General features: G+C 39.9%; 1 protein-coding gene across 14 annotated transcripts in view; it reads left to right on the top strand.

The window, feature by feature from the left end:
- TANC1 (tetratricopeptide repeat, ankyrin repeat and coiled-coil containing 1) overlaps positions 1–19,306 on the top strand; it is a 217,588-nt gene that overhangs the window by 120,062 nt on the left and 78,220 nt on the right. For 11 of the 14 annotated variants that reach the window (XM_025199957.1, XM_025199959.1, XM_025199954.1 and 8 more), the window contains 3 exons: positions 2,597–2,701; positions 12,554–12,684; positions 13,606–13,795. In XM_025199957.1, coding sequence (XP_025055742.1) covers positions 2,597–2,701; positions 12,554–12,684; positions 13,606–13,795 — 426 coding nt within the window. Of the gene's footprint in view, positions 1–2,360; positions 2,432–2,596; positions 2,702–12,553; positions 12,685–13,605; positions 13,796–19,306 lie in introns of all 14 variants that reach the window. The other 3 variants (XM_025199962.1, XM_025199963.1, XM_025199960.1) reach the window with 2 other exon arrangements.

Raw genomic sequence — 19,306 nt, 5'->3', positions numbered from 1 at the left:
CAGGAGGGCAGGGCAGAAATTAAGCTTGTTTTACTAAGCCAACACAGTTTGGTCTGAGGGCAGAAGCGTTTGTTTACTTATGGGCATTTCTCGGTTGTTCTCAGTAATGCGCTAATTCATACAAATCTGACCATTTCGTAGCTGTTGGCTATCTTCACAATATACCCATTGGTTAAAACATGATGATGTTTCCATTTTACACATTGGGCACTAAGGTAAAAAATATATGTTAATTTTGCATGCCCAATTTGAGAGAGATAGGACTTGATTGTTCAGGGTAAAGGATATTAATTACCCTGTGTTGAGAGTATAGGTCACATTTGAATCATTGCAGCCTTGAGTGCAGTGAGATAGTGATCTTGTGGTAAAAATAACAAACAATCATGTTGTTATCACAATCCGTAAGTACGTGGATTTGAAATGAAGGATTTCCAGCTTAATTCTGGCAGTTCCTTACTTTAAAGTGTTTGATTTGGCCCCTTCAATGTTGTTTTATCTCTTTGTGGAATGTAACCATTGTTTAAAAATCAGTGTGCTGTTCAGAAAGGGGAGGTTTCTTTATTTGCTTTTGATATTGTCATCTAATATAGATGTTTAAAAAATAGTAGTTAAATCATACAGCTGCTTCACCTTGGCCAGCCTTCCATGTAAGGAAGATTCCTTCTCAGCTTCTGGGATCGCTGGGGATGTGACATTGTGTCTATTTAAGTTATCAGAGTTGTGTCAAGAAGGAAGGGAAAATGCCCCATGTTGGTTGTCATAAATGAAGAATGGACCCATCCAGGCAGCCAGCTCTATTATTGTGCTTTCTTAGGACCAGGAACTGGCTATGCAATTCCAGACTCCTCTGGCTAAAACAGGAGAGCACCCTAGTCGACCCCAAATCCATAGAAAATTTATTCAAACGATTTGGGGGTGGGAAGTAGTGTGCCTGTCCAGTGAAAGTGGCTGTATGAATGAGCAGTTGCACAAAACCTGTATATGATGGTGGGAACACAAATTAAGAGTTTAAGCTGCTTTGGATTGAGTTTCTCAGTGATCTGAGCATAGGTAACTCTAGTCCTGCATTACTTCATGCACCAGATGTAAAAGTCTGCCTGACTGCTGTGGCAGGATGAGATGCCTTGTGTAGTGCATGTATGCTAGTTTTGAAGGAATCAGAACTTGTGGCAGAGGTGATATCTTTTATAGACCTACTAGATATTTGCAAAAAATAATGTTTATTTGCAAGCTTTTGGGCACATTCACACACAAGAAATTCCTGCCAGGAGAACATTCCATCTCTGCACTCTCCTGCAAAATATGAAACATCATAACCGGAAGGAAACATAATTCTACATCCTGATTGCCGCCGGACAGCTTCAAGATAAACAGACTGTTCCAACTTTTATCTGAGCCTATTTTTCACAAAACGAACTATTCCAACCAGGAGATCTTACAACAGCTTCAGCTTTCCTGTGAAATATGAATTTTCATTTCCACCTAGGAGAAGTTTTACAATCTTTGCTTTCTCCTGTGCCTGAAAAAGAGCGTATGAGCCTGAAAGCTTGCAAATAAAGACTTTTTTTTTTTTTTTTGCAAATATCTAGTTGGTCTAATAAAAGGTATCACCTCTGTCACAAGTTCTGTTTCCTTTTGCCTGTAGACCAATACAGCTACAACCTGGGTATCTGCTAGTTTTGAAGTTACTTGTATTCTGCTTCTAGTTTACCCTTAGAGGGCAGCATTGTTCTCATTGTGCTTTCGTATTTTGCTGACCAGAAATTCTATTGTGCATGTAATGTTTCCTGTAGTTGTTGCTAAACCACACGTGGTAAAGAACACTATAATGAATACTTAAACAAAGCATAAAACTGAAAGTCATAAGTGAGAGTGCTTTAGAAATCAGTTAAATTTAAAAACTCATTCTATGTTTCTTCTCTTAGTAAAAGGTGGGTTAAATACCTGGTACATTTTGACGTTAAATTAACAGCATTCTTAGCTCATGCCTGTCTTTATGAAAGCACAAACAGTTAGTTGCCAAGAAGATATTTTTCTTTTCCCCTTGCCCTCCTCCCCTTCCCTTGCAATCAGTGTGCGTCATTCATTGGATAACATACCCAGTAATTTACTAAATCTCTGGATTGAAGTACTTAGGATGTTAATGTTGCAAGCTCTCTACTTGCAATACTTGTCTCCTGCCTTTTGATATTCGGTAACAAGGTTATCTTTCATATTGAGATGGAAAATAAAAGCTCTGAATAGAGGATGCCGACTGAAAGCTGTCTGGGTTTGAACTTGTCTATGTCACTCATTTTACATATGCTGGAGCCTGCTTCAGGATCGTCGTAGCAAACAAATTGCTTTTGTTTTCATTCCAGAAAGTGAGCCTGACTAAAGAGCTTTTCTTTCATACAAGAGTCTGCAAGAGTGGAAGTACAGAAGTTCACTGGTCTGTACTGTAGTAGCTAGCTGTGTGTATTTGGGGAGGGAGGAAGGGGTGAGGGGTGGCTTGTCCTGTAGGTCTGCTTAGATCTCTGAGGATACACATTGTACATTCTGAAATTTGTATTCCATCTGGAAAAAATTAGACACACTCAGACCTTTCCCACTACAGGTCCGATCAGGAAGCCCAAGTTCGTGGAAAGTCCCAGAGTGCCAGGAGATGCAGTTGTTGTACCATTCAGAAAAGTGTCAGAGCCAACAGAACCCAATCAGAATGGTAAGAGAGTGTTTTCAGTGCTGTTCTTATTTTACTTAATAGATTAGCTTTTCATTTCACAGGAGCCAGGGTTATGCAATAATGAAACTTAAGTCTCCCTCGTAAGAATGTTTTGCACAATTGAACATATTTGTGGTAGGGAGAAGTAGTTTGCAAAAAACGATTTATGCGAGTTCTTTCTTTTTCTAGCAGTCTTAGCTCTTGGAGATGTGCACATGGTGTAGGCAAAATTGAGTGTGAGGGCTGTGGGTCACATTTATGTGAGAGGCCTGTTTACAATTTTTCTGAATTTAAGTTGAAATTGTGGTAGTTCTGTACTGAATACAATACTGCATTTAGAAAGCTTGCTAAATAGGAGGACTGTTAACAATAGACTCCTATGTTGGCACCATAACCCTTAAAGTTAATTGGTATTCTTGAAAAGCTTCAAGTTCATTAAATTTGACTAACACATAACAAAGTGTGGCTTCATGAATGTCATGGCCAAAGCAAAATGACACTCAAGTCAGTATGTAGATATTTGTACTATAATGAGGATTTTGTATTCATTGTTATATTTTTTTAGATTAATTTACAGCTTTAACTGACCTTACTAAGGTCACTGCTTACAGTCAAGCAGTCTAGTTACAGTTGATCAAATTTGTTTTTCTTGTGCTTCAGTGTTAAAGGAATTCTTAGGTTTGAAAGGGAGAACTTCATTTGAAAATTAAATAATGCCATTAATACCTGTATGTTGAAAGCAGACTAGTCCATTTCATTTTCTCTTCCATTTCTACTTTCCTGATGCCACAATGACTGAAATTTGCAGTACTTTTAAGGAAAGTATTTAAGACCACACCAAAACAAAACAAAGCAAAAATATCAGTGAGACTTTGCAAAAACATTCCTTGTACTGATTGATTTTTTTTTTTTTTTTTTTTGGTAAATCTGCTTTTTTTTAATGTTTTTTTTAATTGTGGGTATAAACTTGTTTCTCTCTTAAATTTAATTTCTTTTAATATTAAAAAAACATAGTTCACCTTTTCTGCCTTGTGTTATCTTCAGTTCAAAGTTCATATTTCATTTATTGTCTAAATAATGAAAACAATGGATATCTCTAATTTCTAAGTAAATAGGCTTTTGACTTCAGGTTTTCCTTTTCAGCTGGTTAATATGATCAGACATTCAGCAATCTGTTTGCATTACTGGTGTATACCCTATTTGGTAAAATGCAGATAGTATAGAAACACCTTGCCATTTTCTTAGCATCACTGATAATAGGAATATTAGAATTAATAGTTGCATTGAATTATTTACTCTTACTCACCTCAAGTGCCTTAACTCACAATGACCAGGGGTCTGGGTTTTCCATTTCCTGTAGAAAAACACAATTTTCTCCTTAAGTGGAGACGCACAGATTTTCCCCTTTGAAGTGGGAAACGATAGGTTTCCCCTTGTAGACTGGCAGATTTCTAGCCTGCAAGTGGCTGTTTGGGAAGTGGGGGGAGGGTGCAGAGGCTGCGGGTTGGGAGTACGGGGCACCAATAGGGCTGGAAGAGGGCATGGGACTGTGGGTTAGGAGTGAGGGGCACCAGAAGGGCTAGAGGGGCTGTGGCATTGGCGTGAGGGGCAGTGGCATGGGCAGGGGCAGGGCAGTGGCATATCAGAGCTGCTCAACACCACAAAAAAGCCACAGCTGGACCCACATCCTTGTGATTGAAGGTGGCAGAGGTAGCTCTTATTTTCCATGATAAAGAAACCAAAATCAAATGCCAAAATGTGTGTGTGTGTGTGTGTGTATGTGTGTGTGTGTGTGTGTGTATGTATATATATATATATATGTGTGTGTGTGTGTGTATTTTAGTGGCGTTTCATTTTAATTGTGGAAAAACACAGATCTGGGGATTTTAATTAGAGAATTTGGGGGTTTTATTAGAGAATTTTGGATTTTTTAATGGAGAAAACCAGGATCCCTAATGATGACCCTCTATGTAGCAGAGTACAGCTAGATACTATGGATATTGGACAGATGAGTTACTAAGGGTGTATACAGAAGTTGCTTTTTTTTCACCATTTAAAGTGCTTCAATGCCATGACTTAACAGAAGTACATGGCTTTACAGTACTTAAAAATGGATACAGCGCTTTAATTAACCCTTGTTAAATGCGGTCGTCGAAGCTCTGTATTTTACAGCACCCTAGCAACCTACAGCACTTTAAATAACTGTATGCTGGTCTAATTCCTGGTCAAACAGGAGGCTGTGGAGTGCCTGGTATGTGCAGGGATGCTCAGAGGCTTCCTCCCCACCAAACGCTGCACCTCAGTCATGTTAAAGAGTGCTATAATTTAGAGCACTTTTTATAGCACTATAAAATTACAGCGCTATAAAGCATGCATGGAGTACTTCTATACACACCCTAAAAGACAAAGCTAAGCTTTCCATCCTCAGAGAGTGAGCAGTGTTTGTCAGGCTGAGGACCTTAGATATTGTTATCTCTTATCTCTAGTCTGGCAGAAAATCGGATTTCCACTTGACCACCAGCATGCCACAAAATACTCTCTTTTTTTTTTTAATCATTTATCAGAGAAGGCACAAGAACAAAAAGTTCATAATTTAAATCCTTTGACTGTGTCCAGATGAGCATAGATGTGCAGTATGTGGTGCCACTGACCCATCTATAGTGCCATACACTGCGCATACAGGCATTTCCCAGGCTGCTACCTTGCCCGGGGGGCGGGGTGCTGGTTTGACTACAGGAAATCCCGGGGCAAAAAACAAAACCCCATGCCTTAAAAAAGCACGGTGGCGGATGTGGCGGCAGCGTGTGCTGCCCAAAACCAGAGCCTGGCCTGCCGGAGCCATACTCCAACTGCTGGCCAGACTTCCAGCTGCAGGAGCACTGCAGCTGCATCTCCCTGAGCCCCTGGGACTGCAGGTAAGGCTGCTGGGGCTAGCATAGTTGCTGGGCCCAGCCTCCCCTATCCCCACCCAGCATGACCTGCCATGAGCCAGAGGGCACATGACCCAGGCATTCCCTGGGGACTAGTAGCAGCAGCACAATGTGTGCCACTGCTGCTTGTCCCTGGGGAGACAAAAGTCCCTGCTCATGTGGATGTAGCCTTTGTGACTGATTTGAGACGTTTGGTAAAATAACACTCTCGGTGTACTTAAGTTGTTTTGGAGCTTCTTTTGGCTGTACAATATCATTGTAAATGTGGACCAGTTAGTGCAGACTAGTTAGTGCACCTTTTTACAGGTGTAGGCTGGAATGACCCACCCAAGATTGAAGGTGGGTGGGCACTAGCAACTCACTGTGACTGCCCCCAGGGTAGCACAGGGAAAGCACCTGCCAAGAAAGCCCTGCATCTGTTGCCTGGCTCCATAGATTCGATGGCTATAAGTTGCCAACTCCTGAGTTAATGTGTGACTGACAGTAACTCTAACGTTAAATATTCAGTAGTGATTGACAGTACTTTTTAAAATCTGTGTGATGTCCCTGAAATTTCTGTAGGGTTAATTAAATTAATTCTGTAAACCTCATGAAGGCAGAATTGTGGAAGTAAATTGGAACTTTAAACTGCAGGGAGAAGCAAGGAATGAAGAAGTCCTAGAAGCCCCATGATTTAGCAAAAGTGCAATTCTGCTCTCTGAAAGTATATTTCTACTCTAAAAAATAACTAGGAAGGTATTTGAGGTCATATGGGTTTTTTGGCCCTGCTTAGAGAGTTTTTCTAATTACCATACCTGCAAATTCAGCGTGAGCTCTGGTAGTCAAGTGGCTTAATTTCCTAGTTAGTTATAGTTATCAGCACCTGCCATAAAGTTTCTTTAGGCAAAATCTTGCTGTAGCGTACCTGCTTAAGCCCATGGCTTTCTACGAGTCTCATTTTTCTTTATGATGAATGTGGCGGTGGGGGGGAGGGGAAAGCTTTTGATCATCCTACTACTGTATTGTGTTTTCAGGATTAGTGTGGAGAAAGCAGCAGCAAGTATATATCTGAACAAACCGAGAGCAGATCTTTTTACCCCCCAATTTTCAGAGTAGAACTCTTGAGATATCTGTTTAAAATTAATTGACAATTCCCATATGTTTTGAGATGATAGTAAATACCAAATATAATACACTTATCTTGCCTTCCAAGTTAGTTATCCTGAATGTGATTGGTGATGAGCTGTTTCATGCCATACTCAGAGTTACTATCTTGACATGTCAAGAGGGAACTCAGAAAACCGACATGCCAAAAACCATTTTTGGATTGATTAGCCCTGAACCCTAATAGCTCCATCCATGACCCAGATTGCTCCTGTTTTATCTAGAGCAGGGGTTCCCAAACAGTGGTACATGTACCTCTGGGGGTATGCATTAGGGCTGTGCGAAGCTTCGGTCCCTGATTTGATTTGGAGGAGATTTGGCCTGATTCTGTGGCCGAATCGCCAAATAGAATCAGAAGACCCTTTAATCTCTCTGAATTGAATCGGAACCCTCCGAATTGATTCAGAGAGATTTGGTGATTTGGACATAAACACAGCTTTAAATATTTTTTCTACATACCTCAAGGTAGGCAGTGCATGAATGCTGCGATGCTGGGGAGGATGGAGCATCCCACAGGATCATGGGGGGCTCCCTAGCGCATTCAGCAGCAGACCCGGAAGTGGACCAGAAGCACTTCCAGCCCACTTCCGGGTCTGCTGGAGACTGCACACACTCTCCGGCAGACCCAGAAGTGGACCGGAGGTACTTCCAATCCACTTCCAGGTTTACTGCCGAGCATGCGAGGGGGGGTCCCCGTGCTCCTGTGGGATGCTCCATCCGTCCCAGCATCACAGCATTCACAAGCTGTGCCTGGTATTTTGAGGTATGTAGAAAAAACATTTAAAGTTCTGTCTGTGACCGAATCGCTAATTCTCTGAATCGGCATCAAATCTTCAGATTTGGATTTGGCCAAATCAAATCGGGGACAGTGATCCGAATCGATGAATCTATGGGATACACAAGAGAAATTGTGTAATGGTGGATTTAATTTTCATTGTAATAATAATTGGCATTTAAGGTGTTAAAATAGAAAACATATCCTGGTAGGGATACCGGGGCAACTGGTAAATCTGGAAGGGGGCATGCAATAAGAAAAAGTTTGGGAACCTTTGATCTAGAGGCTTTCATTTAACTGACATCTTCATGTTAGTTCTTCCAAAATGGTTAGTGAACAAACCTGTTGAGCATCATCAGAGTACCTCTTCTACCTTGTTAACAAGCATCCATTTAAGGTGTGTGTGTACACAAACTTAAATGTCCACCAGCTCATGTGCGTGTGTGCACTACTCAGGTTCACTGTAGTGGTATCTTGGATCTTTCACGCATATATCCTGACAGATTTCTTGAACATAAATAAATATTGAATTCTATTGATAGGGTTTTGAAATTTGGAGAACAGGGATATCAGGATATAAAAGAAACTCAAAGATCCATGCTCCCAACTCTATTGTAGTAACAAAGGGGAGACTGCCAAACAAGACCAACAAGGCTATCTCACAGCTGAAGATGTATAGAACCCATTTCTATCAGCACTTTCTTCTGTAACAAGAACAAGCAAGTTACCAAAATATAAGAGCCTTGAGATCTTTTGATAAATGCAAGCTAAACAGCCAATGCAGCTACCAAAATCAGTAATCTGGTCTTGAAAAAGATATCTTGCCTTGCCTTGCCTCAGTTGCAAAGACTAGCTTAATACTACTACCATCCCTACACTAGCTGCGTTAGTTTATGCAGGTTACTAACACCATGTAACAAAGAAACAGAATTAATTGTATGCATTCACATGGTCTGAGAGAGAAGGAATAAAGGACTCCCAGTTGTCTACAGACCTCTGGATGAAAACCTTTGCTAGTTTTCTGAAGGAATTTGCTTATTGGAAAAGTAAGTATTAGACTTCCCAGATTCTGTGTCCTTAACTACCTATACAAAAATTACAACAAGAATATCTTATCGTTCATATCTTTTTATGCAGAGCCTATCAATTTCTCAAAACAATGTCTGGGCTGAAATCCAAAGTTTCTAAGTGTTGCCGGATTCTTTGCTAATCTTGTATGATCGGGTAGCAGCAATATCAAAAACAGTTTCTTCTCCTTCAGCTTGCTAAAAGTTTTTGTTGTGAGATTTGTAATCAAAACAAACAAACCCTCTGGTAAATAAGGAATGAAATTCTTGACAAGAATTAATCTTATTTACTTTTAGGGAAATCTGTAAGAACTTCCTTTAGGATAAGGTTCTAGTTAGCATAACTGCAGAGGTTAATTTAAAAAAAAATCAAACAACCACAAATATGCTCTACCAGATTTTCCTAGAGCTCAGAAGGATGAAGAACAGAATTCTCTATGAAGTCTTTCATGGATCTAACACTGCAATTATGAATTACCCATTCAGCTCAACTACTGTGGTAATGGGTGCTACAAAAATTTGACCTGGTTGGAAAACAGGGTTTTTTCCCCTTGTGGAAAAATGTTTTTTTTGCATTTTTATCAAAATTCCATGGCAAATGCAGACTTGTGCAAGACTAGTAAGTCTTGATATCTTCTCATGAATGAAAAAGAATTTAAAAAACCCCAGTATTTCCACATAATTTGTTGAACATTTTACAATTTTTTTTTCTTTGTCAACTAGACATTTTCATTAAAAAGTTGTTTAGTTGAACATCCACAATCTTACATTATAAAAAGAAAAGTTCCCCCTTTTTCTTCAATAAACAGTTCCTAGTAGGAATGGAATCCAGTTTGGGTTTTGGATTCCTCCAAGATAACAAGGAGAGAGAGGGCATGATGGCAAGCGTGCTGGTTGGTTGATTTGTTTGTTCTGTGAGATGGGCAAAGGTCTACTGGAAATTAAGTGAAGCGACTTCCTCCTTAATTTAAAAAACAGAACCTTAACGTTCATTGTCATGTTGTGTAGCTACGACAGAATTACAGTATCTATAAATACCATAATGCTTATCTTCAGAATAAATTTGTTGGACTTATGTACTGGAGAGTTGCAACTCTACACACGGCTTAAATGTCCATCCCAAGTCTTCTGTTAATTGCCATAGGTAAAATTCAGTTGCTCTTTTTAGTTGAAATTCTGCTTTCTTATCAAAAATGCCGTTTCTGTATAGTATTATCTAGCTGTAAATTTGGGCGGAGAGTGGTTCTTATCCTGTAGTGCATATGGAATAGAAATTAAATTGTAGCTGAAGGACACATTTTTTTCCCACTCAAATTATATTAAGAGACAAACTTATGTGGAAATTTTAAAAATAAGTTTTGGTGCCAACTGCTGCTGTTATCCTACTTACAGAAAAATGGTATTCCCTTATAGACTTCTGCCTTGAATGATACTCCCTTATAGATGTTTGCATATCATTAGGGAGCAGTGAAGTACCTACATGATTAATAATGAAGCTTTAAAGGCACTGAAACATCTGCAAGAAACTTAGATATTGAGCAGGAATCATTTGGGAGTTTAATCATTGAAGGATGTTAGGCTGCTAATGTACTTCTGTTGGGGGGCCAGACAATTTAGTGTAGCTCAAACAAGCAAAGTTAAATTTAGTTAAGTATTTTCTGTTGGGCAAGCAGGAGTTGTACATAAAGTGTCTGGTTACTTTGACCACCACATCAAACGTGGAACTAGGAATTAAAACTGGCTTTACATTGTTCCTTTGTAAATGTCACGGAATATCGGCTATGTCCATACTGCACTTACAGTAGAGTATAGCCCTCAAAGAATGTATTGAGGTTTAGTAGGCCAAGTGAAACAGGGAGGAAAGATGGTGAAGTGAATCTGCCAAATCCTCAGTTTCTTCTGTCTTCTGATGGGGTGCAACGCCACAGAGATGGACGGTTTATTTTTAATTTCTGGTCTTATCTCAGATGCATTGCTTAATTTATGCATACATGGCAACATAGTTCAGCAGTTTCTTCTTGAAGGAGAGCAATAGAGTTTATTTAAATTCAAATTAAAAATAATACATTTTTAATTTTAAAAGTTTAAAAAAAAATCAAGGCATCTTATTAAACAGACATTCATTTGATAGTCAGACACTAAAAATATAAGTTGGCCTACATATTACGAGAGGGATATTTAAAGCATCTGATTGACCACCTTGAATTTTAAGTACATTCCTTGTAAGAGTCCCTAAATACTTCGATCAGAAGTAGATTAATCTCCTCCCTCCTGTATATCACTAACTAGGAAAGCATATTTTATTGATGTGTTCAAGTCACCTATTCTTTCTTCGTTCATTTTTCCATTTGTACGTTTGAACAAATGATACATGCAAGCAACGCAAGTTCCCCCTGGGCCCAAGTGAGAAACATTCAGCTAAGTGAGGCTGGGTGTTTGCATGATCTTGTTCTGACACTTTTGCAAGACTGATCAAATTGGAGGTGGCTTAGCCCCTGGTTTTCTCTCCAAGGAATGACAAAAGATATCGGAGTGTGGAACTGCTGACATTCAGGTTGCACACAATCCAGAGCAAGTAGACTGTACATAATTGAAGCAGTTTAGCCAGTAGTTCTTTGCTGCTTCAATTGTGAAGGCAGAAAAAAACAAGTATTCACTGCTGTGTGCTTGCCATCCCTACCTAAAGCCCTGATCTGAACTTCAGCAGGTTACCTTCCACTAACAATCTCTCTGGATGCTCAGATGCAGTAATTCATACAGTTCATAATTAAATTGATTTTTATTTTTCACTAGAGAGGGTACATGTCACAGATTTTAGTTTGGAAAATGACACCCAACATTGTCTAAACTGATAGTTGGTCGTTAGTAGGTCTGCTGGCACTCGGGAAGATATGATGGGTGGTTTAAGAATAAGCAAATGGGATAGTGGTCAGTAGCAATAAGTAGTAAAAAATATTAAAATGTTGACGTTTTAAATTCTCATTTTTAGATTTAGGAATTAACAATGGGTGGTAATGAAAAGGTATTTCCCATCAGGTTTTGCCAGTCTGCTTTCAAATTCAGGAAGACAAAACTCAGTTTCGAGTGTTTTTGTTTGCAACAAGGAGGGTTAGAAACTTGAAGACACAGAGCAAGCTATTACAAGGTAAAGCAGGGTAGGGAATGACAGCATGTTAGCTATTCTATGTATATTCTTGTGTCCTGCGGTAAATAAAAGCTTACCCATGGCTGCTTTGGCCTCAGTGAAAGAGAACTAAGCTCCCATGGTTTAGCTGTGTGGTGAGAGCATGTATGCAGGTAGTTAGCCCAGAGCCAGCTTATGCACTGTAAATCCCTGCTCTGGTTATAGCTCACAGGAGCTCATTTGTATGTTCAGGTGCTAAATGGAGGGTGCTAAATGCTGCAAATTCCAAATGCAACAACTAAGCACTGAATACAGGGTACTACAGTTGTTAATTGTTGCATCTTGCAGTTAACATGACATAGTTTTGCTGTCTTAACTTCTTTTATAACTTAAAGGTCTTCTGGGTATTTCCAAGGTACTATGATTTACCATCTATTATATACATGCCTGTATTGAATGAAAACACCGTTGATTTTCATAGTGCCTTAATAGTGCTGAATAAGTCAGTGATCAGTGTAGACAAGAATTGTCCTCTAAAATGTTATCAACTGGCTGGGGTTGATTTACTCAACATATTTTTACTTATTGAGCAAAAATGCAAATTAATCCAGAGCTAATCTACATTTTAAACCTTAATGCATTAAAAAAGGGTAAATAACATTATTGCATCTATTACAGTCTGTTAAACAAAGCCTTGCTGACAGAAGAGTCAATGTTGAAATTTGACTGCATTTTTTTCTTTACCTCTAGCAACAGGTTCCAAGTATAACACTGTAATTTTTCATCAAAGTTCAATCTTTTATTTTTGTACAGAAGCAAAGCCTGAGAAAGAATCAAACTGTTCACCTGCAGCACAAGAATTGATGACAAGACTGGGATTTTTACTGGGAGAAGGGATCCCAGCCTCTGCACACATAACTGTAGAAGAAAAAAATGAAACCATGGTATGGTAACAGAAGAGAACATAGTTAATGCTCAGCCTACATCTGAGATAAGAACCATTTTTCTTTTCTCCTACACGTTAATTGCATTCAATCAATATATAGTGAAACACCAACTTTATTAATAGAAATCCATATCATGGAGCTTGTAGCTGAATCAAAGCAGTTAAAAATGTATGTGGAATCTTTATTTGTGAAATGATCTTTGCAGATTCTTCCCACAAGAATCCAGGGCAACAAGAATTTTTTTCAAAAGAATTGATTCAGGCCATCAATTTTTAGAAGTAAAAGCTGCAGCTTACTCTTGGTTTGAATAGCTTCTGTTCTTTAATGTGGCTTTCAGTGCATTTGGTGCGGGAATGTTTTTTACTCCCACCCTCATGTTTTGTGAGAGAGGAAAATGTGAATAGGGTTAAAACAGGACATGAGGGATATGAGGTTTTTCCCTTGTGAAATCCCCTGTTCAGTCTGCTTAGTGAAGTATGTGTTTGAGGTGGCGAGAGGAATGAGAGGCTGATGTCCAGTCTTTGTATGAGAATGTCATGTGAGATGGCACAGTAGCAACCAGTCTCTTTACACTTATCCCAGACCTCATAAATCTTAGAGCATCCAGAGTGCTGGAGAGAGAGTGAATAAAGCATTTGTTTTCTGCAGAATGACTAAAAGAAAGGATACTTGCTTCACAGCAACTGTTTCCTTGAATAATGTATTTCTCCTTTATTTTGTCAAAAATTACTTTTGAAAGAGTATTTGAGAACATGTCACTAACCCGCTAATATTATTAAAGATAAAAATTAAGCATTAAATGTTTGCTCAGAGATGGGATCATCCATTTTTGTTGTCTTGTATTTCTCCTCAGTGGTTCTAATTTTCAAAAATGTGCTGTCTGCTGTGCAGTAACTGTGTGTTTCATTCATGTTGCAGTGCACAGTAGCCAGTCAAGGAGTCAGTCCCTGCTCTACACTAACAAGCAGCACTACATCACCTAGCACTGATAGTCCCTGCTCAACTCTGAATAGCTGTATTGGCAAAACAGCAGCTAACAAAAGTAGTCCCTGTGGGACCATTAGCAGCCCTAGCTCCACATTGGAAAGCAAGGACAGTGGAATTATAGGTAAGCATCTTCATTCTTAGTAATGCAGTGACGTAATCAATACCTTCTGTCAGTTTGCTGCTCACTGTCAATACACAGACAAGGACCAGACCACAAGCCTTGAGTAGCACCTAATGTATTCCTGTCCAATTCTACTTGGTAGTTTGACTCTAGTTCTGAGAACTTTGATTGAGAAATGTAAAAAGTACTCCTTGTTTCCAATAGCTATGTTACTGTTAAGCAGGCATCGTCTCTCTCTTTCCTTTTCATATTTCTAGTGGCATTTAAGATTTGTTTTTTCATTAATGATTTCATCCGCTTTCTCTCCTGTTCTCTGTTTTTTAACATACCACTGTCTGTTTCTAACTTTCTCCTTTTTTTTGTTTGTCCTCCTCTTGGTATGTGCTTCTTTACATCAGTATTTGGCCATAGTCATGCTCACAGTAGCTTGAAACCAATCGGAGTTTCCAACTGAAAAAAATATTTAGTAGTGCTGTTGCCAGGAAGTAGCACTCTGTTTTAGAAGTCCAACCCAGATTATGCTATTTGAAAACAAAGAAGGTAAATGGGGTTAAAACAGGGTGATAGTGATATCTGAATGGTGATCCTCCACCATATGGAGAGCTGTGAGTAGAAGGGATTGCAGAGACTTCACAGTTGTTCACAGCATGGAAGGAATATTTCTGGAGTTAAAGCCACCATTTTAGTAAAAATCAAGGATTACCTTGCTTACCTTTGCTAAATATATTTTTAATAAATATTAAATGAAAAATTGAAACTCTAAGCTACTTATTTTATAGTATCTTCCCTATTTTTGTCTATTGCCCTAAAATAACTTAGTTTCCTTCTTGTGTCTTTTACAGCACTGAACACAGTTGCTTGACAATTAAGAAATAGTGAAAGCAGTCTTCAGAAATCCTTGTTGTGAATTCAGTACCTCTCTTTAGAGAATTGGCTGGTGACTTTTTTTCACTGCGTGTTGCTGTCTTATTTCCCAGCAGGGGCCTAGCATAAAACAGAATGATCACGTTTTCTATTAGATGGATATGAATTGATAGAGAGCTTCAAAGTTGTTTTAAGAAGTATTTGTTCCTTGTCAGTTAGTAGTTAAATCAACTGCCAGCTCATTAACTAATTAACCCACTTTTTCAAATTATAAACTTCTATCCCAACTGTTAAATTTCCAGCAGAAGCAAAGCAAATAAAAAATATTCAGCTTTCTCAAATCCAGTGCCTAATTAGAAAAGTGACCTTTCAGTTATACTTAAAACCAGTCAGTTGTCAAGCTAGCAGATTCCTATTTGTCAGTTTTTGTAATTTATCCCTTTTTATATTTAGAGATCAAAATATTTTATATTTGACTGAAGTTTTCCTTTCATATGTGTTTGTGTGGAAGAGTGTAATTAACACAATTGGCTAAATTTAGATCAGCTGTAAGGGGGACACGACTCCAAAATTTCACCAGATTCTAACAAAATGATCTGAGTTGCTCAAGATCTGCATGTAGTCAGAAAATCAATGACATGCAGCATAATAGAAATGGCTACATCTTTTGCTGATGAAAAGAAATTAGGTCATTGTATTTCTTCTTTATACCAATATGAATTCAACTTTGGTATAAAGAAGTTATACTTTGATTTCTGGATCCGGAAAGTAATGGTGGTAATGGTGTCCCCCCATTACACATTCCAATCTTCATTTTGACCTTATGCTGTTTTAGTATGCCATGTCAAAAGAGAGGAATAAAAAGTAGCAGTCGCATCATAATTAGAGGTGCACCGATACATTAGTCCCATATCAGATTGTCACCATTATAGGGAAAATTGACCGTATGAGACATCACCTTTTTTGCTTGATGTGGCTGATAATGTGGCTGATAAATGCCCCCTGCATGTGCACAGCTGCAGCATGCACGTGGCCAGGAGCGCAGCTCGGCAGCTTGGAGACCAGCATCTGGCTGGTAAATCTATTGTGGGGGAAGGGGGCAGATCGAGGCCCCCGTGGTGAGAGAGGGAGTGGGGCAGAGCCAGGTGCTGCACAGCCGGGGCAGGAAATGGAATGGAGCCTTGAGCGGCTCATCCGGGTAGGCAGCTCCTGCTCATGCGCATACCCGGGGAGGGCATGGGGGACGTGTAACCCTGGATCTGCGCGTGGGGCAGGGCTGGGCGGGGCAGGCTGGGGCTGGGGTGACACCGGGCTCTTCCCAGCAGGGGTGTTGGGCCAGGACTGCGCTTGGGGCAGGAAGCAGTGGTGCTGGGAGAGAGCTACGGGGAGGTTACAGCAAATTTTTAGGGTGGCTGCAGCCCCTATCCAATAGCCCCCCTTCCAGTACCACCACTGCCCACCCTGAGCACAGCTCAGGCCCCAGCCCGCCCGCCCTGCACACAGATCCGGGGCACATGCCTCCCATGCCCTCCAGGGGCACATGTAACAATGGGAGCCCTCCCCCCGTGTCCCCCAGACGAGCCGTGGCCCAATTCCATGCCCCGGCTTTGTAGTGCCTGCCCCAGACCCAGTCCTTACCTCACTGTGGGAGCCTCAATCTGTCTTCCCCCCCACGCCCCTTCCCTACCCTGACCTCTTCCCCCATACCAGAATTACCAGCCCGACGCTGGTCTCCAAGCTTCTGGGCTACATATCAGAATCAGATTGGTATCAGCCAGTATGGCTCCTTAAAAATCGGCCATCGGTATTGGCTCAGAAAATCTCTATCAGTGCACCCCTATTCATAATTATTATATTTTAGTGAGATTTATCTCAAAATCAGGTATTTTTCTCCCCAAGACTGTCTCTTTTCGATAGTGACAAAACTGCCCTTCTTTGCTATGTCATATGTGCACTGACATGCATATCGTGAAAGACAGTTTTTTTCTAAATACTCTTCCCTAAGCCATGAGAAGGAAAAGATATCTGTTACACTTTATATTTTTTTTCTGACTTGTTCATCCTTGTGCCTATTTCCCATCTTGATAACACATTCCAAGTCAGAGATTTCAGTTCAGTTTTGAAATAAGGCAGGGTTTACAGATCCTCAAAACCCACTATCTGCAGCTGATGGGAGGAAGCTCTATTGTGGCTTAAATCTTTCTTACCAGAAGCATTTGGGGGATTTTGTATTTTACCTTCAGAAAATTATTTTTGTGAACTCCTTTCATAACTGAAAACTAATTGTTGAGAGAGATTTTTGTTAGCTGAAACTTTGTCTTAGAGTTATCTTTTGAACTCTAACAGAGAAGTACTACATCTCTTTTCTTAACTCTTAAACTGAATCAAAGAATAGTTGTCATTTGCCTGAAGTTCTGCATCAAGTCACTGGCAGAGCTAAGGATATAACTCAGGAGTTTTCTGTACTTAAGTCTTGCTGCTTTAACCACATTGGTGTAGTATAAAAAATACTGTGTATAGTGTTAGGGTGGTATAAAAGAGCACAGGAATATAGAACTAAAAGAAGCCTCCTGTGTCATCAGGGCTAGGGCAGAAATTACACATAAACTGATAAGTGATTGGAAACTGGTTCAGATCTGTAACACAAGAAGAGGTCAATGTACATAAGCTACTTTCAAAATGGCCAAAACTGGTTTAAGACCTGGATGGATGTAGTATCAGGCTTATCTGGATGGATGTAGTATTAGACTTATCTGATTTAGGTTAAATCAGTTTCAGTTTATGGAACTTCTGTCCCGGATCCCGTCCAAATTCAAGTAAATTCACAGTCCCCAGCATCCCAGATTGCTTTGCACCTCTCCTGCAAAACCCCCATCCCTGTGTTGGGGATAGCCTTGGCCCAAGCTGTCTGCTGCAGCTGAACAGGGAGGCATGCTCTAACACCCCCTGGCTTCTGGCCTGAGCCTCTGCAGGCATGTGGCTGCGTTTCCAGAATCAAAAGTGAATGTCTGTTCACTTGCTTATCAGTTCAATCTATGCAGCTTTGACTAACCTGCGAAGATTGAATTGATTTAGCCTCAGGATTTTTGACCGTCTGTACTTAGCCCAAATGCAGAAGTAACCCATTATGTATTCCTTTCCATAAAGTACTTATACTGTACCAGGAGTGTGACATAGGGCTTGCCTATACTTGCATGGGTTTGTTGGTATAAATATACAAGTGAAGTAATATCAGGAAAATCTGTGCTTTGGTCAGCAATAGCTTAAATTGGATCCATGAGTGAAATAAGATCTACTTGTAAAAGGACTTTTTCACCAGTCTTAGTACGTTGGTCAGGGTATGATTTTTGCTATGTAGTTATGTCAGCAACATTTTAACTACAGATCGGGCCTTAGTTTTGAAAATGAAACGATCTTTACACATACAAGATACATGCATGCCTTTGTCTACATTGAAGTTTTTACTGGTATGACTTTTTTTTGCTTTAAAAAAAATCACATCCAGACTGAACTAGCTATACCGGTATAATTTTGTGTGTGTGTGTGTGTGTGTGTGTGTGTGTGTGTAGACTAGGCCTTGGGTTGTCCTGCCTGTACCTCTTGCAAAAGTCTAAAATGTTCACATCATCTATAAGATAGTGGTAAGTAAGTATATGTAGTTTTTTTTAAAGATTAATTGTTTTGGCTTGAAATTCTCATGCAACTATTGTTTTCAAAGTAATGTGTTTATTGAATGCTCTGCATTTTAGAGATACCTTTGTTTTTGCTTTTATTTGTTTTTGTTTTGTTTTTAAATATATGCTGCTAAGTTTGAAAATAGATTTTGAAATAGATTCTGTTAATTTCCTAAGTCAGGATGCCATTTTTTGATACGTGACACAATTTCTATTTACAATAAGGGGAAGGATGTGCATCTGTAGGCAGAACTTAGCCCTGTTTGTGGGCAAAACTGCCATGACTTTTGTGCTGAAATGAACTCTTCAGCTTTTTTTCTAGAAATAACAAAAATCCCCGATTTTAGAAAATCAGATTTCACTGTGCTGGAATTGTTTCCCTTTTTTCAGGTCATGCACCTATGTTCTTTGGTGTATTTTTTTCAGTTTTAAAAAGAGCCACTCCCACTACTAACTGATTTTATTAAAGTGGTTTCATAGATTTCTAGGGTCGGAAGGGGCCTGGCAGATCATCGGGTCCGACCCCTTGCTCCAGGTAGGAAAGAGCGCTGGGGTTAAGTAACCCCAGCCAGATGCCTAGCCCGTCTCTTCTTGAGCACCTCCAAGGTAGGGAAAAGCACCACCTCCCTTGGAAGCCCATTCCATATTTTTGGCAACACTTACCGTAAAGAATTTCTTCCTTATGTCCAATCTAAATCTATTCTCCTTCAGTTTGTGGCCATTATTTCTGGTAACCCCAAGGGGTGTCTTGGTAAACAGAGTGTCCCCTATTCCCTGCTGGCCCCCCCTAATGAGTTTGTAGACAGCTATAAGATCTCCTCTCAGCCTTCTTTTGTGGAAGCTGAAGAGATTCAGGTCCCTCGGTCTGTCTTCATAGGGTCTTACCTGCAGGCTGTCAACCATACGAGTAGCCCTCCTCTGGTCCCTCTCAAGGTTATCCACATCCCTTTTGAAGAGGCGTGCCCAAAACTGG

The sequence above is a fragment of the Alligator sinensis genome, unplaced genomic scaffold (assembly GCF_000455745.1).
Source record: "Alligator sinensis unplaced genomic scaffold, ASM45574v1 scaffold389_1, whole genome shotgun sequence".
Classification (NCBI taxonomy): Eukaryota; Metazoa; Chordata; order Crocodylia; family Alligatoridae; genus Alligator; species Alligator sinensis.
Note: the sequence above shows the minus strand (reverse complement) of the source record. Positions and strands in the feature narration are given on the sequence as shown.